Source organism: Prionailurus bengalensis, chromosome A2 (assembly GCF_016509475.1).
Source record: "Prionailurus bengalensis isolate Pbe53 chromosome A2, Fcat_Pben_1.1_paternal_pri, whole genome shotgun sequence".
NCBI lineage: Eukaryota > Metazoa > Chordata > Mammalia > Carnivora > Felidae > Prionailurus > Prionailurus bengalensis.
Genome location: NC_057348.1, coordinates 147564406 through 147587350, shown reverse-complemented (window position 1 = coordinate 147587350; position 22945 = coordinate 147564406). Strand labels below are relative to the sequence as shown.

The 22945-nt window shown below is 51.8% G+C and overlaps 1 protein-coding gene across 1 annotated transcript in view; it reads left to right on the top strand.

Annotated features, from left to right (window-relative positions):
• PLXNA4 (plexin A4) overlaps positions 1-22945 on the top strand; it is a 440999-nt gene that overhangs the window by 359839 nt on the left and 58215 nt on the right. The window contains exons 11-16 of the mRNA XM_043589543.1: positions 6609-6705; positions 7122-7312; positions 11423-11574; positions 15954-16071; positions 20912-21048; positions 22225-22389. Of these exons, the coding sequence (XP_043445478.1) occupies positions 6609-6705; positions 7122-7312; positions 11423-11574; positions 15954-16071; positions 20912-21048; positions 22225-22389 (860 nt within the window). The remainder of the gene's footprint in view (positions 1-6608; positions 6706-7121; positions 7313-11422; positions 11575-15953; positions 16072-20911; positions 21049-22224; positions 22390-22945) is intronic.

Genomic DNA, 22945 nt, shown 5'->3' with positions numbered 1-22945 from the left:
GCCCCGGCATCACCTTTCCTGCGTGGCTGCTCCCCTGCCGACCGTGTGGTCTCCCCAGCCACTGCTCTGTTCTCTCTCTCATCCTCTTTCTGGGCCACCTCTATGCACCCAGACCGCTCAGAGACAAACATTAGGCTTATAGACTCATAACATGTTCAAGCTGTAGGAAACCTTAATATTCTTCCTCACTGTGCGAATGAAAACCTGGAGGCCCAGAAGCAGGGGCAGGTCTAGATTCGTGGGGCTGAAACTTACACAATCTGGGGGACCCTCTTTTATGAATAAAATGTAATAAATACAAAATTTGATATATAGGCAGGCCTGAGAAGGGGCTGAAGTTCCATGCGCCTCAGGGTAACCCACCCTGGCCAAGAAAAAGTTCAAAATGTCTAAGGTCACATGGCTAGGCAGGGGCGGGGCTGGGCCTGGATTCAGGGTCTCCTATGTCACACTGCCTCCCATTCATCCTTCATGTTGCTGCGGGGTGCTTATATGTGGTGACTGTATTTAGGGATGTGATATGGGACCAGGAGAGTCCTGAACAAAGCAGCTCACGGAAAAACTCTACGCATAAGTGGAGGTCAGAGAGGCCCACATGCTTGCCCAAGGTCGCTCAGCATTACAGGGACTGAACTGGTAATTAATGTCCCAACCCCTGAAACCCCAGATGTGTCCCCACAGCTCCCACAGGTACATCTCCCTCCTGTCCTGGTGGCCAGGCTGTTTGGCAGATTTCTGCAGCATTCCAGATTAAACCCACAAGCAAATGGGATATTAAACACCTCCTGTTTCCTCATAAATCCTGAAGCCAACCAGACCAGCCCCAAGGGTTTGGCTCAAGTGATTCTCCCCTAAATAAGCAAGTTCCTGTGGGAAGAAAAAGCCTGAGCTCCACATGTGAGTCAGCAGAAGGCAGATAGGGGTTTAAACGACGTAGAAAAGTCTGTTTCATCAGAGATACTGCCCCAGGGAACCTGGCCCAAGAGGGAGGACAGAGTCTGTGGCCTCTGATGATGGAGAGCCCTTGTTCCCCAGACACAAGACTGGGCCTCATGGCCCCGGGCTTCATCTGGCTCAGTTAAACAGACGAGGGCACCCCCTATAGCAGCCTGAGTTCATCCTATAAACTCCTTGGTCAGAACTCAGTGCCTCGGGACCCACTGCCTTTCTACGAATGGCCCTCAGCACTCCTGAGCCAGGCCTGACTCACTGAACGAGCCCCCTAGGGGTCACGTTGCCCTGACTGTGGGGGCAAAGTTGGAGCCTCCTGAGAACACAGAATGGAGCCCAGCATCCCTGACAGGTGGGGTGGGTCCCTCGTCTGGGGTGCCTCCACAGGGTGCCTCTCCTAACATCCTAGTCAGTACCATAGGGACAAGGGGGAGGTGCTGCTGGACATCTGCTTGTCTGACGTTGAATCCTGGGGATTGACAAAATCTGACGGTCACACACAGCTCCTTACTTGGGGATTTCACGATTTGGAAGCCTGATGCCCCAGGACACAACGGTCAAATCTGCTTTCAGCCCTGAGAGGCCCCAGGCCCCCCATAGGGGTCTTGCCCAGCTGGCTGGCTTCCTGAGTGCAGGGGCTCAGGCAAGTTCAGATCCACTTCCAGGAGACTTCTAGTATCAGCAGGACCACAGTAGAAACATGACATTGGGGCTGGAGGCCTGTGGCCCCAGGCTCTGACCACCAACGAGAGGACATGATTCCCAGGCTCCCTGCACATCCCCCTGCCGTCCCTGCAGGACCCTGAACTCTGGCCCTTGGAGCTAGGAATCTGTCTGAGGTCTCCCACTTGCCATGGGCTGGTTTACAGTATCTTACTAAGGTTGCTGCTCCCAAAACAGCTCAGCCTCTCTTATTTCAACACGCTCATGAGGAAGGTGATGGGGAAGTTTGTTTCTGTACCATTTTAAAGTCTTAGAATGTGAGGAGACAAGAGGTATACCCCACAAAGGGTAGATTCTAGGAAAAGTTCCCTGTATCTACCAGAACTTGCTGGAATATCATGCACTTCAGGAGGGCTCAGCCCTGGCTCTTCCCAGGAGCCTCTTTTTCAAGGATCTCAGTTTAAATGCTGTCCTTGGCCAGGATACCACTTGCCATCAAGTGACGTCCTTAAAAAACTTTGGGGTCATGATCAGCCGCAAGCCTCTGTTACCAGTTATAGAGGACAACATATTACCAGAGCAGGAATAGACTTGAGAGGGTGTCTGCTTGTGATCTGTAACAGAGGGGAATCTCTGCAGCCCAGAGAGGGCATGTGACCAGCCCCAGGTCACACAGCAAGTAAATAGCAAATTCAGAAGTTCAACCCAGCTTCATAACACACACCCCCACCAATCAAAGGTTGGGCAAAAAATAGCAACTGAGTGCTTTATACCCAGCCTTGGTGCTATCCTTGGGAACAAGGTCTGATGTGCCTCAGACAGGACTGTGGGAGGAGTTTTGTTGTTTCACTTCTTCAATCCCTGAGCTTTCTGGAATGGAGGGGGGGCCACTGGAGAAATCCACAAAACCCCCGAGTTTGTGATGACAGAGGAAGAGGGGTGACAGAGATCTCAGAGGAAAGCAGAGAAGGAAAAGAGACACAGGAAAACTCCACATGGGTGGGATACTAGGCTGGGTGGGCAGGCAGGTCGTCTCCAGGCCACATTTTGGGGACAGGCCCTGGGCCATCGCTGGAGCCCTCGGTGCGGGGGAGGGGGGGCAGCAGTGGCTGTAGGAGGAAAACAGGGCAGCTCACAGGCAGCAATTGGAGGGAGGAACAACTGTGGGTATTCTTGGCCTCCTTTAGACCAAGGCTCCAGGGAAATGACAAGTGCTTCTAATAATAGTGCCCAGTCCCCGCCTCTCAGGCACCAGCAATCACAGGAGCAAGGGGGCCGCAGGGGGCAGCCAGCTCCATCCCCCCCCCCCCCAGCCTCCACCAACCCACAGCAGCGGCCCATCTCCTAGCCGTGTCCCAGTTTACTAGGTGCAGAACAAGGATGGGGAGGTAACTTGGCCCCCTCCCTGCTCTACTGGAACACAGCTGGGAAGGGGTCTGCTGAGCCATCGGGGGTCCTGGGGATGGTCTCGGAGGATACACAAGCTTCTTCCGTTGTTCAGATCTGTCCGCCTGAATGGTAGAATTTTCCAGCACAACATCTCAGAGCTCAGAACAGGGAATGGTTAGTGGAAAGAATGTCCAAATTAAATAGGTCTTGTCTTTGCTTGACAAGGTAGAGGCTCACCCTTTCCCGAGGTAATGAACAACATCATCCCCTAGCTGGGCTGTGATGTGCCAGACCTTGATTGAGACACTTAACCTCCTGGCCCCTGAGAGCCTGAAACATTCTCCCCTTAGTTCTGGGTTTTGTGCAGATTAACTGCCCGCTGATTGCGGAGAGCTATATAAATGCTAAATGAAGCAGAGGTGGGGGTTCCTGGGGGATGGGAGCCAGTGGTCCAGGCTCCCCAGCTGTCGGCCCCCTCCTGCTGCGGGACGCAGGTCATGGGGAAAAAACTTCCAGGAATGACAGTGACCTCCCTAGAGAGGGAGGAGGTGGTGGGGAGCACCAGGGGTTAATGGCTTCTATAATATTTCATAGTCAAGATCCCAGGGATGGGCGATAAAAAGATAAAGCAATGCCAAGCATATTTGATCCTTGAAGTCTTTTATTTTCAATTTTCCTTGAAAATTAAATGCGTGCAAACACACACATGCACTCCAAAACACATAAGCATGCTCATGTGCGTTCATCCCATATGTACCAAGAGTCTGGTGCATAAACACTCAATAAATGCCTGCTATTATTACTTCACATAAACACAAACACAGGGAACACAAGCATATTTTTGGACGGCATCCCCAAATGTATATGCGTAGACTAAACACACAGTCATATTTGAGTGCTCATTCCTTGTGACAGGCACTGTGCTCAGCGCATTGGATGGTTATCTTGAACCCTCAAAAGAGTCCTGTTGGGTCTGCACTGTTCATAATTCCCACGTCACAGATGGGGAAACTGAGACTTACATCATTTCCTCACATTCACACAGGCGGTCACTGCAGAACCCCTCTGTTGCGGTATGTGCCGTATGTGTGTGCATGCGTGTGTGAACACGCAGGTAACATAGATTTGTGCTGTGAGCTCTTCTCAAGTCAGCTGCATGTGAATACGTGTGTGCACACAAACACACATGCATACGTATGCAGAATCTCTGGGGGATTTCCGGGCCTTTCTGAGAGAGGCCTGAATGTTCTATTGATCTTTGGTTGATGGGACCCCTGGTCACCACCTACTGCTTCCACATTGAATCCTGGCCAGACCCAGGCCTGAGAAGCAGGAGCCAGGCTTGGATCCTGACTTAGGCACCACCAGCATCCCTCCTGGAGGTAGAGGCAGAACAGCCTCAAGCCAGCCCTTAGCACCTTCCCTTAGCAGTCTTCCTGCATTGGGGCCTTGGAGGAGGGAGATGGAAACAGGGATGGGAAGGAGAGGAAGTGGAGCTTGGCTAGGGGAGGGAGTGGGAGGGAGATCTGGAAAAGTCTGTCCCTCTCCCCTTCCCTCCCTCCTCTCCCCCGCCCTGTCTCTTGCTCCTGCAACATCTCTCCACCCTCAGGCCGCTGTCCCCTGCTTCTAGCAGACCACAGGGAGTGTGAGTGGTGAGTCTGTAACTCCCCGAAGTACTGGAGTCACAGAGTTGCCTGTTTGAAATGCATTCCCATCTTCCAATCCAGCAGGTGTAGGGAGAGGCCCTGGGATCTGTGGTTAGGCCCCCTGAGTGATTCTGAAGACTGTGGCCCAAAGACCACCCTGAGAACCACCAGTCTAGAGAGGAAGCGGTTTTGTGAGAAAGCTCGGGATGCCTTAGAAGGACTCAGTCTGACCCAGAAGCAAAGAACATCATCTCTGGGGAGTTGATCAGCTGCACTACAGGGCAAAGGGCTTATGAGTCACCAGCTGAGCTGAGCGATCATGAAAGTCCCTGTGGTTGTTTCTTCAGGGCTGGGGAGCTTTGCTTTATTCTACGGCTTGAGCCCAGACCCTGGTGTCGTGGGTCACAAGGGAGATTCTATGAGAGAGTGGATGGTACAAGCAAACCACCACCACTGTGGGGCAAACACTGAATGTGGCTCCCTGGTCTGGGCACGTGTCTCCAGGGAGTTAGTGAAAAATTTGGGAGTGCTAGGGTAGAGCCTGAAGAAGGCTAGACAACCATCCCACTGATGTTGTGTTTGAGGATAGTGTCATGATGTATTCACACTGGAGCACATTCTCAGCAATAACTCAGGAATTTAGGGCGATTTCCCAGGTTAGGATTGTAACATCTCCTCTAGAAGTCTCTATGGATAGGCTCCAGAGGCAGAGGCACCATCTCAAGCCCTGAGACCCTTCACAGGCTGTGCGTTCCCAAGGTTCTGTAGCCTCTTAGTGAGAAGCTAGCTGCTCACTTGCTCTGGGGAGGGGGCACCAGCTACCTCCATAATATCCATCAACACCCCCACGCCCCAGCCCCTCCAAACTTCAACTGAGTTGAAAGAGCCTTTGGCTCTGCAAACATCACTTCCGGCCAGGTCTCTTGGACTGAGCCCCTCTAGCAAATTGCCAGCTCTCAGCCCCTCCTCTTCAGAAAACCTGTCTCTGTTCCATTCCTCCATTCACCCCCTGTGGAGGGCAGAGTCTGGTGGAATGATGAGAAAATCACCAGGTACAGATTGGAAATGCTGCCCTGGGCAGGGTCTGATTCCCTGCCACCTACCTCCTTCTCTGGGGATTGAGAAGTATCTGCTGTCAGAAGGCAGATGTGGGGGAGCTGGCACTCCCTGTTCCCTCCCTGCCCTGCCCCAGCACTCAGTCCCAAGGATGAGACCCAGCCAGGTGGGGCACTGACTCCGAAGAGAGCTGGGCAGGGACCCTGTCCAGGTCTAGAGGTAGCTCCCGCATGGGCAGCCACAGAGCTGGGGCCTGGCCTCTCTGAGCCAGTGCATGCCTTTGGAGTCTTGACCCAAATTCCCAGGTTTGGTCCCTAGGGTGTCCACAGGATTTCCCACCTCACCTCTAAGCCACATCCAGCTCTCCTGACTCCTAACCTCCATCAGCTCAGCCCCTGAAGAGTACGGCCCCTTCATTTCTAGTGCCTGCACCCACTACCCCTGCCTGGAAATTGATCAGCCCTCTCTAGGTCTTTGATAAAGCACCCACCCCCTCTGACCTTGTCCTAGGAATTAACATTCCCAAGTTGAATCAAGGGCCTGGTGGGGCCTAATGACAAGGTTCCCCTGGACAGTGAGGGAGGAAGATGGGAAGCGACAGCTGGTGTGAGCAAGCGTCCGTGGAAGAGGGTTGGGTAGCTCTGCTCTAATCTGCTCTGTGAATCCATATTCTAAATGCATGTCCCATCCAGGCCTGGCCCCTCCCCTGCCTTAGTATCCTGCCCCCCTCTGCCCTACCCTGTTCCCCGAACCATGCTTCCCCACACATGCCCTCAAACACAGGCACAGTCACAGCAGGTCCTTAGCCCCAAGCACCTCGCGGGCTCCAGGCCAAAGAGCTGGCTCTCCCTAGAAATTTCTGTAACCCAACTTTTTTCTTTCCTACCCCCAACCTGCCTGCAGTATTCCTATGAAGGGATGGAGATCAACAATCTGCCTGTGGAGTTGACAGTTGTGTGGAACGGGCACTTCAACATCGACAACCCAGCTCAGAACAAAGGTGTGGAAGGTGGACCCCAGGGGCAGGGAGATAGGGCAGAGGGAGGGGGAGGCCCTGCATTCGAGGGCACACATTATTCCATCCCTGCCCCAGTGGTGACCCTCTCCCTCTGGCTTGGAGCCTGCCCTCTATGCCTGTGCACTGCTCCGTGACCTCTCGGGTGCAGGGCCACCATGGGCAGGGGTCCTGGGTGTGGCGGAGTGAGCAGGACCGGCCACAAGAGCCCTGATGATTCTGGAGGGAGACCCACTTCTGATTAAGTTTCGCTGCCTGGGGCCCAAGTTCTCTTTTGCTCTTCTCTGTGTCCGAATGGCTAAAGGGACACGGCTGCTTGGGTCTCATCATCCGAGGCTGGGACTGCACTCCTTGTCCACAGTCCCATCCCCTCCCGCTTCCCCTCTGCCCTTCGCCCACAGTTCACCTCTATAAATGCGGAGCCATGCGGGAGAGCTGCGGGCTGTGCCTGAAGGCGGACCCGGACTTCCAGTGCGGCTGGTGCCAGAGTCAGGGCCAGTGCACCCTGAGGCAGCACTGCCCCGTTCACGAGAGCCCGTGGTTGGAGCTGTCGGGTGCAAACAGCAGGTGCACCAACCCCCGCATCACAGAGGTAAGCCATGGTCCTCTGGGCCGCTCCGGGTGGCCGAGCCGTGCCCTGCCATGGCCTGGGGCCTCACCAGCCATGCCCCACCGTCGTGTCAGCCACCCCAGTGATTACCAGGGCAGGCTGAGGGCATCCTCGTTTTCCTGCCCGGCTTCTGCAGAAGCTGTGGGTTTGGTCCAGGGGTGTCTCCCTTATCAAGGAAGGTTGAAAACAGAGAAGGGCTCCACTGTCCTGTTGGAGTCTCCATGTTAACAGTATCAAAAATGACTAAGTCCTGGCCACCCTCCCTTTGTCTCTCAGAATCTGGGTGATGAGGCTGTTAAGCTCCATCGGGGACAACCTCACCGATCATTCAGCCATGAGCAGAGGGTGCATGGGGTTCCAGGGCACAGAGCCCAGCCCTCGGGAGGTGGAGAAGGTGGAAACGGTGAGACCTTGGGACTCACTCAAAGCAAGACCTAAGCCGGTAGATGGCAGAAATGGATTTGCAGCACAGTTCAGGGGACATAGGCCATGGAGCAAAGACCAGTGAGAGGCAGGGAAGAGCTAAACGTGCCGAGAACAGGGCTTGCATCCCAGCTCTGCCAGCCAGTTGCTGGGTATCCCGGGGCTAATTTATCACTACCTTCGTGCCTCAGCTTCCTCACGTGTGCAAGGGGTCTAAGGTTCCATCTCACAGAGGAGTCACAAGGATTGTCTGAGATCTGAACCATGCAAAATGCTGGTTCTGTGCCCAGCCCACAGGGGTCTCACCATCCTCCTCTTCGTCCATCATCAACATTGTTAAAGCTGTTGCCATCCATGTCTACACCGAGGGGTTCACTGCCCCTGGGGTTTATTTAGGCCACTGGTGTCTTCATCTCCCCACTCTCCACTCCTGGCAGAGAGACCCCTCAGGCATCACCTCCCACCGTGTTCCCCTGGTACAATAAAGAAGGGGCGTGCATGTCTCAACAGCACGACCCTCTGGGCCTCTAGCACAGCGTTTGTACATTATAGGTACTCAACGCCCCCTTGCTCTAGTGGCTGCTGATTTTAACAACAAAGCAGAGAGGGGCAGAGAAAAACACAGGAAAGGGAGTTCTGTCTCGCCTCCATACATAGTAAGGATAGACAGGTATGTGGCTCTGTGCAGAGTTTCACAAACACACACGTATCCAATAGCCTGACCGTGGCAGTTACCATAATAGGCCAGATGTTGGTGTGGTCCTTCACAGTTTGCGAAGCAGTTTCCTGTCCCTTGCTTTGTCCGTGCTCACAGCAACCCCCCCACATGGTTTCTGGGGCTACCACCACACAGTACCGCAGACGGAGGGGCTTCAGAGACAGAAATTTGCTATCTCTCAGTTCTGGAGGCTGGAAGTTGAGACCCAGAAGTGGGCAGGACCGGTCCTTCGGAGGGCTGTGCGGGAGGACCTGCCCCAGCCTCTCTCCTGGCTTTTCTCCCTGAATTTTTCTCATTGTCTTTCTGCGTGTCTCTGTCCAAATTCCCTCTTCATATGGGGACACCCACCAGTCATGCTGGATTAGAACCCACCCTAATGACCTCATTTCAACTTGATTACCTCTAGAAAGACCTTTTCTCCGAATAAGGCCATGTTTGGAGGTACTGAGCATTTGGACTTCCACAGGTGGATTTGGAGAGGACACATTTCAAGTTATAATGCTTGCCAAAGCCAGGGTTATCAGCCCCCTTTCCCAGATACAAAGAGTAATGCCCAGAGATGCTAATGCCCTCACACCAAAGCATAAATCAAACAGTCCCTGAATCCCTGGTCTCTGGATTCTTAGATTAGCGCTCTCTCTCATCACAAAGGCAAGACACCCATAGAGATACTCCCTCACCCCTCCACTCACAAGCTGTGCACACCTACAAGGGATGGACAAAGGCAGGTAGGGAGCTTGACCTTTGCGAGTGCACAACCTCCTCCAGCATAGTGGCCCCACGGTGGTGGCCCTCTGTATGTGCCCCCCCACTTCAGTCCCTTTGTCCTCCACGTTCCTGGTTTTCCAGACACGGGGAGTCTCCCTCAGACTCTACTTCAGTCTCCTGCATGGGTAGGAATCTCAACAGCAGTTCTCGAGTTGGGGCAAAACACATGCATTTAACCTGGGGAAGGAGGGCACCTGAGCCCTACGTGCCCCAGTCCCCCTCCTTTACAACTTCCCCCACCCGCAGAGCCTTTAACGCAGAACCACCCCCAGGGGCCACCACACGTGACTGCTAACCGTGTGTCTGCAGCAAACAGTACGACTTGCTTCCTTCTTGGCCTGAGACCAAGAAAATCACAGGGAGGAGATGGCAAATTAAACAAATCTCCCTGTGACGGAGGCTATTTACTGGCTCCATACTGGCGTCAGCCCTCCGGGGAGCCCGGGGAACCAAGGACTGGGCCAGAGATAAAGCTCCTTTTTCAGGACAACACGCCAGGGCTGGAATATCATGAAGCCACTCCTGCCAGGTGCCAGTGGGGCTTTGGGGACTGGCTGGACAGGCATTTGAGAACATACCCTCCGCCTTCCAGCCCTCCCTATATCTGCCCGCCTCCCTCTCACAGAAACGGCCCCTGCCTCCGAGGGATCTGTCTTTCCACTACAGTGGGAACATGCATTTGAAAACCCTCACACTCACGTGCATGCTCACTCGTGCACATGTGCACGCATGGGTAAGAAGCAGGAAATATCTTAACTCGTAGGTGAACAGACTTCCCCAGCAAAGCCGCCCCTCCAGCCTGGTTTCTCTCGCCCTCCTCCCGGGTGGAGCCACCAGTTGTGGCCCTTGGGGGTGGAGAGAGTGGGAAACATTAAGAGGTGGGCCGTCTGGGCTCCTTCAGTTGCGATCCCATTGGTGTTGTCCAATATCCAGTTGCTGGTGTTCAGAGACACCAGGAATGGGAAATGTGCCCTTCTCTGGTCTTTCAAATGCCAGGAGAGGCTGGCACAGAATGTCTTCTGCCACTAGGGTCACTGCTGCGGGATGTCATAATTAGATCGCATGAACTGTATGGGGCACCTACCTCAAAGCAGGCCCTTGGTTGTTGGTTCCCAGCGTCTCAGTCATGGGTTTTTAACACCAATGGTGACATCTTGGAAGGAAAAGCCAGTCATTTTGGCCAGTATATGAGGGTAAAGTCTAAATTAATCCCATCTCTGGTAGAAACCAAGCCAGACAATGAAGGCAAAGGGCTTGTGACAAATGCTCTTCTTTTTTTTTATTTTTTTTTATTTTAAAAAAAAATCTTTTTTTTCAACGTTTATTTATTTTTTGGGACAGAGAGAGACAGAGCATGAACGGGGGAGGGGCAGAGAGAGAGGGAGACACAGAATCGGAAACAGGCTCCAGGCTCTGAGCCATCAGCCCAGAGCCCGACGCGGGGCTCGAACTCACGGACCGCGAGATCGTGACCTGGCTGAAGTCGGACGCCCAACCGACTGCGCCACCCAGGCGCCCCGACAAATGCTCTTCTAAATCCAGGAAGATGCTTGGGTAGTTGTGGTTTTCAGCCCAATGACAACTTGAGAGATAAATATAGTGCCATCACTGAGAAGTCCATGGGAAGTAAGACACCATCCCTGAGCTCAGAGACACAGGATCTGAAGGATGAGGAATCAGACACCAGTGACTGTTACCATGACAGTGGTACATGTCGGTGGAGAGAGAGGGGACAACTGCTTATGGGGAAGTGACATTTGAGAAGGATCTTGAAAACTTGCTGGTTTGCCATAGCGTGGAGGGCAGTGGGCATCAAGAGGGTTGTTCATTTTCCTTCAGAATGAAACAACACAAGCAAATGCCGGGAGGCTTTATTCCGTGATTTTCTATGAATCACCCGAGAACGGTGTATATCATGTTCCATCCCCTCATCTCTTCCACAAAATAGGAAGGCGAATGAGGGGATTTGAACACTGTTCCTAATACCACACCCAAACACGGACTTCTCTACCCGAAGTTCCTGCCATTAAGCGTCCCAGACCTGGGTGCCCTTGTGGACAGCGGCCCAACTCGGGGAATGGGGCAGAGATGGGGAAGAGCCAGAAGCCTCTCCTTGCCCCACCAGCAAGTGGGTAATGGCTCTCTCTCGGTGCCTGTCAAATTACCGCGCTTCCTCCCTCCAGATAATCCCAGTCACGGGTCCTCGGGAAGGGGGCACCAAGGTCACCATCCGAGGGGAGAACCTGGGTCTGGAATTCCGGGACATCGCCTCCCATGTGAAGGTGGCCGGTGTGGAGTGCAGCCCTTTAGTGGATGGCTACATCCCTGCAGAACAGTAAGTGGAAGCCACACGAGACGGCTCTCTCTTGTTGTTGACCCCCCTTCCCTGGCCAACAATTGACAGCCAATGGCAAAAGGTGCTAGAGACCCTTGGGGTGGGGGGAGTAGAATGCCCCTAATATTCTAGTGTACTCCCCACCCCTGAACTAGCTAGCTACCATGTTGGCAAGTGTAGAAAGGGGAGGAGGACATGGGGCTGGGAGGGAAGAGAAAAGTGATCACTACCTCCTTGGGGTGTGACTGTGGGTAGTGGTGAGACAAAGCAAAATGAAACTCTGCAAGAGAAGTGTGAGTTCAGTTCCCGACCCCCTGCAGTCCCTAACTCCTCGCTCATGTCCTCCAATTATGAAAGAAGCTAAACCTCTGGTCCTTTCTGTGGAGACTGAAAATGAAACCCCACACCCACTCTCTGGCCTGTGGGCATTTTGGATTGTTTTTGTCTCCGTGCAGTTTGCTGGTGCCTGGAGTGGGTCATTCCATGATTGACCTTTACCTCCCAATCCACCTGTTAGAGGACGTTTGTGAGTCATGTATCATTGCCTTGGGAATAAGTAAGCACAGTTCTCCAGCCCAGCAGACTCTCCCATGAAATGTTTACCAGCACGATAGAATCTATCTTCTATGCCATCTTGCTGCCCCTCCCAGAGTGACACCTTACCACCTGTCCTGTGTGCGTGAGTTACTGACCCTTTGCAGGTCTCCCCTGGGTATGTCAGTGCGGTTTACCTGTCAGCTTGCTGGTCTTGCGCAGGTTTCGTGATTCTGGAACCATCAGTACCACCATCCTCACTTCCTCCTGATTTCCCTCCAGATCTTCCTAAAGCGCTCTTAGTAGATGCTATGATAGAAGGATCTATTCTTTTTTTTTTTCCAACGTTTATTTATTTTTGGGACACAGAGAGACAGAGCATGAACGGGGGAGGGGCAGAGAGAGAGGGAGACACAGAATCGGAAACAGGCTCCAGGCTCCGAGCCGTCAGCCCAGAGCCCGACGCGGGGCTCGAACTCCCGGACCGCGAGATCGTGACCTGGCTGAAGTCGGACGCTCAACCGACTGCGCCACCCAGGCGCCCCAGAAGGATCTATTCTTGATAGAACTCACCTCATGGCCCGTCACTGCTTATTTGCCCAAAGATCTTTCTGTGGCTCTTTCAACTTTCTGAGTCCTTCCTAGAACAAAACCAAAAGCAAGCTGCTACTGATATATTGTGATTTGGGGAACTTTAAAGTGCCCTCCTCTGGACCTGCAAAGCCAGACAGAAAATATATTACTATAAAGTCACATGATTGAAATCTTGTGGTACTAGTTAGATCAGTGGAATAAGACAGAATACCCAGGAAAAGAATCCTGATACATAAAAAGTCAGCGATGTGATCAAGGTGACGTTTCAAATCAGCAAGGGAAGCAAAGATCATTCAATAAGTGGTCCTCATTAACTCCCTGAAAGAAATATACGCCAGACTCTTATTTCACATTATACGCCAAAATAAATTCCAGACGGATTAATGAATTAAGTGACAAAAATAAATCTGTGGAATGACTAGAAGAAAATGCAGGTGAGAATTTATTTGATTTCAAATAAGGGAAGTATAACTGTGCTAAGCGTAACAGCAAAAGAAAAAAATTATAAAGAAAAAGATCAGGGGATTGGAGTATATAAAACTTAAAATTTGTTCATCAAAAATGAAAGAAAAATATTAATGATAAACTGGGACTATTGTTATAACCAATTAGAGTTAATACATGCCTTTTCTTAACATACAAAGAGGTTCCATTAAAAAAAAAAAGTAAATATCAGAAAATGAGCAAAGAGCATGACTGTGCAATTCACAAAGTAGACAAAGAACCAAAAGCCATATAAAAAAGTTAAAATCATTAGTAATCAATGCAATGAAAATTAAAATAATGGGGAACAATTTTTAAAAATCAATGTCCAGTGCAGATGAGAAGCAGGAGAAATAACATATTCATACATTCATATTGAGAATGTAAATTGGGACAAATTTCGTGGAAAGAAATTTTGAAGTGTGGATTGAAAGTCTTAAGTCTGGTCATAATATTTCTAGAACTTTACTTAAATAACCAGAATGCACAAATATTTATTTGCAAGAATACTTATTTTGGCCTTATTTTTAACAGTGGAAATTTGGAAGCAATTTGTGTATTTTAAAATAGGGAATTAAGCAATCCCATCAATTATTGTCCATGCACAGGCAGGTAACTATATAGCCATGAAATCTGATCTTACAGAAGAATCATGACCAGGTGTATACTCAAGGTGTATTAGTGAGAACATCATTTACCAAGCAGACTCGAGTTTCTAATTAATTCTATAAAAGATAAAGAAGACTGAAAACGTGTACGTCAAAATGCTGACAGCAGATACTTCTGGATGGTTGAAATGGGGTGGGAGGAGGTATATGTACGGCAAGTGTTTTCATATACTTTCTATCTTTTCTTTACACTGGACGTGTGCCAGGTATGCTATCTGGACAGAAAGGCTTATCTTTTTACTGGACTCTCACCCAGAAGTTCTTTCTAAGACAGACACAGAACCTGGAAGCCACAAAGTAAGAGAAGAAGCAGTTTTTACCACAGATACTTTTAAATGCTAGTGGAGCAAAAGACATTACACACAAAGTTGAAAGACAGATGACAGGCTAAGAGAGAATAATTGCAATACTTACTACAGACAAAAGTTAATACTGCTCATTCAGAAGCTCCCACAAAAAGACAATCCATTAGCAATATAAGGAGACAGCTTCAGACAAATCAAAGGAAAGGCTGTCTAAGATTTTTTACAGCCACACACACATGCTTGAAACTATCTACATGACTGGTAATCAGGGAAATAACAATGAAAACAAAAAAGGAGATCTTTTTTCCCTATTACATTGGAAAAACCGTCAAAGGATTGATAATATCTAGCTTTGGAAAAAGAGTGAAAGAATCTCCCTCTGTTGCTTTTGACAGAAGTGCAAATTGGTAACAACCCTTTTGGACCATTATTTTCTTCTACCTATCAAACATTAAATGCCTAAACAACGACCCCGCAAGCTCCCTCCTCAGAGATTTATTCTAATAAATGTGCAATGCTTCGGGACGTATGTGTAAAAAGTTGGTTCATTTTGCAGGGTTATGTGGAGTAGGAGAAAAATCAGGATAAGTTAAATGTACATCAGGAGGAGGATAGTTAAATAAATAATGGTGCAGCCATAGTATGAAGTGCAATGAAGCTGTCAGGAAGAATACAGGAGGGCTGTGCCTGACACGAGGCAAATCCACGCTGTGTCTCTGAGTAGCACGAGACGAGCTTGGAACAGTGGAGAGCCATGTTTCACTTTTATTTTAAAAATCCTGTGTGTGTTTATATTTGTATGTTTGTATATAATTGTTCATGTGTATGTACATAACACTTATGTTTATGTGTGTGTGTGATATCACACATTATACACACACACACACACACACACGTGTGTGTGTATATTTGCAAATATATATATTCGGGCAAGTTGCCTAACTTTTTCTGTGCCTCAGTTTCTTCATTTGTAAAATAGAGATCCTAATTATATATTGATCTTGTGTGTGTGTGTGTGTGTGTGTGTGTATACACACACACTATATGTGTTTGCATAGGTCTAGAGAAAGGTCTATGAGGATATACACATATACACCAAGCTTTTATGAGAGATTAGGAGTGAAAAAGGGACATTTAATTTTACTGTCGCACTTCTGTTCTTGAGGGGTATGAACAAATTTTGTAATTAAAACAATGAGCATTTTTAAAAGGGACAAATGTGTGACTCTCCTCCATCCTTCCCCCTCCCCCCAAGCACGAGTCTCTCCATCCAGCCAAGTGGCCAGCTGGCACCAAGGGGGCAGAAAATACTCCACTGAGGCAGTCCATGCAGTGGGAATGAAGTGCCCCTGTGTGAGGGTCTGAAAATTTTAATTAAGTCTGCTCCAGGGTCCCTGTCTGACATGCTGTGAGCCCTTGGGAAGGTCACTACCTCTCTGGGCCACGCCAACGGTGTTCCCTGTGCTATTTGGCTGAAACATTTCCCACCCTCTGATTCACAATTCAGTGGACAATTCCTGAACGAGGGAGTGGGTGTCTAGGGTCAGGACACAGGGACCCTCCCCTAGGCTCCTCACTTTCCTAGGGTCTCCAAGGAGACCCCTGTAGGTTGTATTTCCTCATTTCCTGAGAACCAAAGGGGAGCCTTGCAAGGAAGAATCGGGTGTCTTTCCCCTCCTCCTCCCCTGGCCACCCCTGAGATCCTACTGCAGAGAAAAGGCCTGGGTAGGTATGGGGCCCAGGGGTCACATCTGGGAGTACTGTGACCACAGGGTCTGTCCTCTCCTCTCTGCAGGATCGTTTGTGAGATGGGGGAGGCCAAGCCGAGCCAGCACGCAGGCTTCGTGGAGATCTGTGTGGCCGTGTGTCGGCCCGAGTTCATGGCCCGGTCCTCACAACTCTATTACTTCATGGTGAGTCCCATCCTTCGGTGACCTGACCAGCACAGGTTACAGACCTCGTGACCATGGTTGTTGCCCGGCTAGATCTCTGTGGGCAGACTCCAGGCTGCTTGTGGGAGTCTGTCTGGCAGTGTGAGAGCACAGCCCTCTAAATCTGAAAGCCTGGGTCCCAATCCAAACCTGCGGTGGCTGGCCCGGCCCCAGGGAAGCTGCTGTGGCTCCCAGGCCCAGGGCCCCCAGCTGGCCCAGTGGCAGCGTGGCCAGGCTGGGGTTTGAGCCCTGGCTCTGCTGCCTACTCACTGGGCAAACTTGGGTGAGTTCTTTAACCTTCCTGTGCCTCAGTGTCTTCATTTCTAAAACGGGGGTGATAATACTTACATCTACCCCATGGTATTGTTGTGAAAATTACACAAAATGGCTGTGTCACCTCTCTCATTTCTTGTACGGGTTCTGTGGCAGCCGGTGTTTCTACTATGGCCTGCCCTCTCCTTGTACACAGTCACCCTGTCATTTCTATCCCAGAACCCACATTCATTCTGCCTTCCCCCTCACCAGCACCCCGTCCCATGACCTCCTTAACCCCACCCCAATCCCCACCTCACCTGCACCCCTACCCCACCTTCCTTTCCCAGGGCTTGTCTCCAGACCTCACCCTGACCTCCACATCCCCTCCAGCCAGGACCCTCCCTGGCCCTGCAGAGGCGGCCCCTGGGGAGGGGCTCTGCGGGCTTGGGGCTCTCGGGACCTCTCAGCCTTGTCATGTCCGGCAGGTGTGCGGGAGGCATGGGCGTCTCTGTTGCCTCTCACGCTGCCTCATTTTCAAAGTTTTGCCATCCAGTTGATTCTCGGGTTAATGACGGCCGTGATGGGGTAGTTTCCTCATGATTCTAAGCTGCTTTTGGAAGCTGGAAGCCTGAAGTGATGGATGGGCATCAAATGCTCCAGAACAGTCCAGGGGAGCCCACTTTCCACCCTCTGCCCCTTCCTCCCTCCTCTTTCATCTGCCTCCCTCCCCCTCCTCCTTCTTTCTCCCTTCAGCTGACAACTCTTTGGCACCACCTGGCAGGATCCTTCTCATGAAATTGTTTGATAAATATTTGCTTAATTGGTTGAATTTCATAATTTAATTCGGTGGCCCCGGCTTGTGGGGGTTACAGTGATGACCCAGACCGGGCACAGCCCATCCCTTGGGGGCCTGAGGTCTAGAAGGAGAGGTATGGCGTACGTGCAGATGGGAATGGAGACGTGTGCATCAGACGCCCCTCCAGCCGGCGCCCGTGCTCTCTGCTCCCCCTCTACTCCTGAAAACCTCTCCTCCTTCTAAACACAGTTGGCTCTCACTGCACACGCAGGAGCTCACGTAGAAGAACACGCATGTGTAATGGATGGGTTTAATGGATGCGTAGGTTTACCTGGCTCTTTAGGATCTGTACCCCCACCTTCTTCTGAAAGGATTTGAGGAAGTTGCCAAGGGAAACCCAACACACGTGAAGGCAATCAGCAATAAATGTGTGTGTGTGTGTGTGTGTGTATGTGTGTGTATGGAGAGAGGGCATCTATACCATACGTTATCTGTATGTATATACCCAGAAGTTGTTAATCCAGCAGAGTCGAGATACTGAGAGGGAGACTCAGACAACTGAGGCAGAGACGGAGACAGCGCTCCCCAAGTGTTTAGAGGTGTGGCATGGATGCCAAACTTGGGCACAAAATCCAGCTCGGAAATTACCTGGCCAAAGCAAGCGCTGGTCAGCCAGTCACCTGCCCTGCAGTTTGTTTTATGTATTGTTTATTTTTTAGAGGGAGAGAGAAAGAGAGGGCGCAAGTGAGCGAGGGGCAGAGAGAGAGAAGGAGAGAGAGAGACAGAGAGGGGGAGAGAATCCTCAATCCTCCAAGCCCTGCTTGTGAGCCACTCCACACCTTCTCCGAATACCCAGCCCACAGCACCCATGGAAACTGGCTTACTGGGGATTCCGTGGCATCTGCCTGCATGACACTCCGTGTTGCCTCTTGGAGCCCCTGCTCCCTCTGTCAGACCAGTAAGTCTTTGGAGATGAAGCCCCTACTGTTTATTTCTTTGTTAGCCCCCATGGTCCTTAGACAGTTCTAAACCTTCCTACATGTTGGACTCTCCCAAGGAGCTTCAAACAAAATGCTCCAGAGCCCCCCTGAGCTAAATCACACACTACAGGTGGGGCACAAAACTCTCCGGGAGATTCCAACTCAGCCCAGCCTGAGGGCCACTGGCCTAGGAGAAACAATGTTTGTAGAACAGCTGCTGTGTGCCCGTTGATATCCGGTTCCAGGCTTAATTCTTACAAGGAGCCTATGTTGTCAACATTCAAAAGCCCCTTCGGCTCTCAGGTAAGGTCAGTCTTGCCTGCATGACAGTTTCTGCCCCAGAGCAGGATGTGGTTAGATGCAGGGCATCAAGGTGAGGGTTCATGGAAGAAACTGGATGGAAAGGCAGGATAGGATGTTCCGTGTGGATCTCGAGTAGTGGGAAGCTGTTCCTGGCATAAGATAGGAGTGCACCTAAAGATGGAAAAAGAAGGGAGGGAGAAGGAAGGGGGTTGATGGCAAGGGAAGGGGTTGGGACAGAAAGAGAAGTCAGTAAACAAAAGAGCTGTTGCCACAAGGCAAGAATGCACCGGCCCAGTGGGGCCCTGGGACTTGGCGGTTTGTGAAGGACTGTGCTGATGCCACGTGTCCACTGGGGAAGATGTTCAGGGAGGGGAATGTTGCTGGGGAGCTCGGTCTCCTCCCCCGTCCCTCCTGTGCATTTAAGGGCCCAGTCATTGAGGCTACCCCCAGAACTCCTCAGGGTCCAGGGAGGGAATGAGGGGCAGAGGTTCGCATGAGTCTCAACTGAGAGGTGGGAAGAGACAGAGTGACCCTCTCTCCAGCATCTCGGAGCCCTCATAGCCTCCCCACACAGCTAGGCAGCTTGCAGGTGGCCCTACTTGGGCCCCACAGAGAAGCCCATGACTCCTCTGGGGTCCTGGGACAGCTTGGGAACCCCTTCCCAGGGGTCCTCTGGAGACATGGGGCACGCGGGGGAGCCTCTTCTTCAGGGATGCCTCTCAGGACCTGGGGCATGCTGGGGAGCCCCCTTCCCTGTGCTGAGATTGGGAGTAAGGTTTGAGTCTGATTCAGTTTCCCTCCACAAATCAGGCCAGACTCCGATGTGTGGGTTTATTCACCCAAAAGCCAAAACCCGACCGCCAAGGCCAAGGGATCAGCATCCTTGGTCTCGTCACCCGTTCTGTCCCTAGAGATCTCCACGGAGGGAATCTTTCCCTTCCCTACCTCCATCCAGGAGCCAAGTGAAGGGGTGGCAAGTAATACAGAATTTGATTTCCCGTGCAAACCCGCCGTGAAATATTTATGAAGCATGGCTTGAATAATTAATAGTTTCTCACAACTTTAAAACATGTCTCAGTATCATCCACTCCTCACCCCCGCCCCCAGCCCGCCACTGCAGAGCCAACAAGGATTACTCCCTTCCACCCCTTCTAGAACCCCACCCACAGGCTGCCAGAGAGCCTCTTCTTCCCACGTTGCTGCCACCCCCATCTGTCTTAACCTGCCTGTTTTTTTACTTTATCTCCAGGCCCCCCCTTGCCTCGCACAGACAGCGCCCTCTTTCCCTTCCAGACAGTGGGACAAAGGCACCATGTGGGGGAGGTGACTGCAAGTTACAGAACCGGAAAACCGGCAGGCCCCTTTGAGATAACTATGTTTTGATCCAGCTCCCTGATTTTGTGATCAGAGAGGTTACATGGTTTGTCCAGAGTCCCACAGCATGATCTGGGCAGAGCTGTTCTCCACTCTTTCCACAGCCTCACCCCACCTGTGTCCCAGTCTCCATTTGAGCCAGCTGCAGCTCCAGAAGGAGGGGTTCCTTAGCATTGTGGGTGCCAGGGGCTCGGGATCTGCAGGGACCCGGTGGGCAGATGGGCCCCGCGTGTGGGGCGGACACTGGGCGGTGGGCAAGTGTCCCCACGGGCCCCCCATCCCCCACATACCTGCCAGCCTCACTGGGGCTTCTCCCCTCCTCCCGAGGTGTTAGTGAGGCCTCTCCTGGGGAGGTCGCCTGCGGGCTGGGAGCCCAGTAGGTTCAACTTTTGGTGCAGAATTCTTTAAGGGGCAGGGGAGAGCGAAATCTTCATTTAAATGCAGATACGGGCTTCTCACCTGGGACTGAGGAAAGTTTTTTTCCATTAAAATGCTAATGAAAGAGCAGAGCACAACTCCAAATCCTCAGCCCACAGGTGCCCCCTCCCCATCCTCACTCCATCCCTGACCCTTCTTCACTCCTCCCCCTGGGTTTCCCTGGGGCCCTCACCACCCATCGCTCAGGCCTCTGAGCGTTTGGACAGCTCTCTTAACAGGCCCGTGGAAGGAACAAGTCACCTTCCCAAAAGCACCCAAGACTGGAGAGGTGTTGGAGAACCAGAGCTCTGGAGTCAGATCTCAGATGTGCCACTTTTTAGCTGTGTGACCTCGGGAACTTTACTTAACATCTCTGGTTTTTTTCTGTAAAATAGGTAATAATACCCACCTTGTAGAATTGACTGAGCAAATAAATTATATAGAGATGGATGAAGATATAAAGCGTGCCAGTTAAAACGTCAGCACATAGCAGCTGTTACTACTGTTACGAATAGAGAGGTGTAAGCTCTCAGGGTCCAGAACGTCGCTTTCCCACACAAGCTCAATAAAATCTTCATGGGCTCTTTGGGAGGCCACCGTTACTGAGGATTCCAGAAGGCAGCTCAGGGGAGCGGGGTGCTGCCTCTCTTCAGACCCTGCCCCAGTTGTGTCTCAGGCCAGATCCTTTCCTGCACAGACGCTGACTCTCTCGGACCTGAAGCCCAAACGGGGGCCCATGTCGGGGGGCACCCAAGTGACCATCACGGGCACCAACCTGAACGCGGGCAGCAATGTGGTGGTGATGTTCGGGAAGCAGCCTTGCCTCTTCCACAGGTAACTCAGCTCAAGGCAGGCCTCAGGGGCCCACAGCCCAGTGGGTGGGGCCGGTGGGGGCAGCCTCAGGGCAGCAGACGACCAGGGCTAACCTCCTAGAAGTGCCTTCTCTTCCCTGAGAAAGTGGCCTTTCTCTTTGAGGGAGGATTTGATGGGCAGAACTGGCTGTGGATGTTTTTGCCTCAGTCTGGAGAACTGCCAGGCACCCCATTCATGCTGCTGCCCACCATTTAGCCTTTGTGCCACTATACCAACCGCTGTACAGAACCCTTGGGTTCCGCAGGACTCCCTGGGGAATCTAGAGCCCCTGCCTGCAGGCTAGCCTCTCTTCAGCTGCTGCAGAGCCAGCCAGGCCTGCTGAAATCTGCTAGGGGCCCCTACCCCAGCTGGCTGAGGTTCAACCTCCAAGGGCAGCCGACTTTCTCCCCACTGATTCCACCATCCAGGCCCAAAAGGGCACACCTTCTGTAAGCCAGGAGCCTGGGGTATAGGAGGGAGGTGGGAGGTTCGTCTGATGCAGGACTCAGATTTGGTGGGGACGTGACATTCCGCAGGAGAGGTTGTCCTGGGACAGAACTCTGCTGAGGGCTGTGACAGATCTGAAGTCAGGCCAGTGATCAAGAAAAAACTGTTCTGACACTTGCTAAAATGGTAAGGAAGAGTTCACTCAGGATTATTGCAATAGGCGTCAAGAGTATCACACGGGGGAAGGAAAGAAATCAGGTTTGACTCCAAATACGGCAAAGACATGGGGGGATTTATAGCCAAGCAGCATAGTGAGGGGGTCAGTGATGGCAAATTACTAAGATGAATAGGAATAGGGAGATTCTTGCTAAATGGACTTAACAGGATTCTTGCCCAAGGCAGCCCAGGGTACTCAGGTATCAACTGGAGGGGGGTCGGGAGTTTTGACTTAGCAGGATTCTTGCTAAAAATGGGGCTTGACAGGCCCAGGACAGGGCCCAAGGATAAGGCCTTGTTGAAAAGAGGGCTCAGAGGAACCTGTCTACCGTTGGGTCAAGTCTTTGCAGTAGTGCCTAGAGCTTTATATCTGAGGCAGCGCTGACTTATTGCCTCTGAGGAGCCTGACGAACAGGGAGGGGTGGGAGGGCCCTGACCCGGACCCCTGTCCCCATCAACACCCGGAGCCCAGCTCCATGTCTGCCCTCCCTGCAGACGCTCTCCGTCCTACATCGTCTGCAACACCACATCCTCAGATGAGGTGCTAGAAATGAAGGTGATGGTGCAAGTGGACAAGGCCAGCATCCACCAGGACCTGTTCTTCCAGTATGTGGAGGACCCCACCATCGTGCGGATCGAGCCAGAGTGGAGCATAGTCAGGTAGGGGCAGCCCTGACCTCAATTTTCCTTCCTCAGCTCTCAAGAGCCAAGGACAGTTCTGGGGCCCAGTTCTGCTTTGAGGACTGATGAGTCGGGGTTGACTCAGAGCACCCCCCAAATCAGACCTTCCTCCCAGGGTGCCCTCCTTCCACCGAGAACACCTCTGAATGGGACCCGGCCCCTGAGGCCAAGCTCTGACCGGCAAGAGCCCGTGACCCCTAATCTGAGCATTGGTGGGTACACCCGGAGGAAATGATCCCGTCATAGTGACTGCTGAGGGGGTGCCAGTCCTCTTCCCCGGAACCTCCCTTCTGCCAAATATGGGTGATAATTCCAATCCTGCTGAGGGATGCAGGAGAAAGAGATCAGATCCAACTTCTTCTTGGCCTGCTCTTGAACAAAAACGTGCCCTGACCACCAGGGTGCAATTCAGATGTCTGTCCTCTGGGCTTCTGTAGCATCCTGCCATTCCTCTGTCCTGCTCTGTCATGACCCTGAGTTGTCTGCTTGCTTCGACCTTCCCTCTATTGCAAACTCCTCAAGGGCAGGGAGTAGG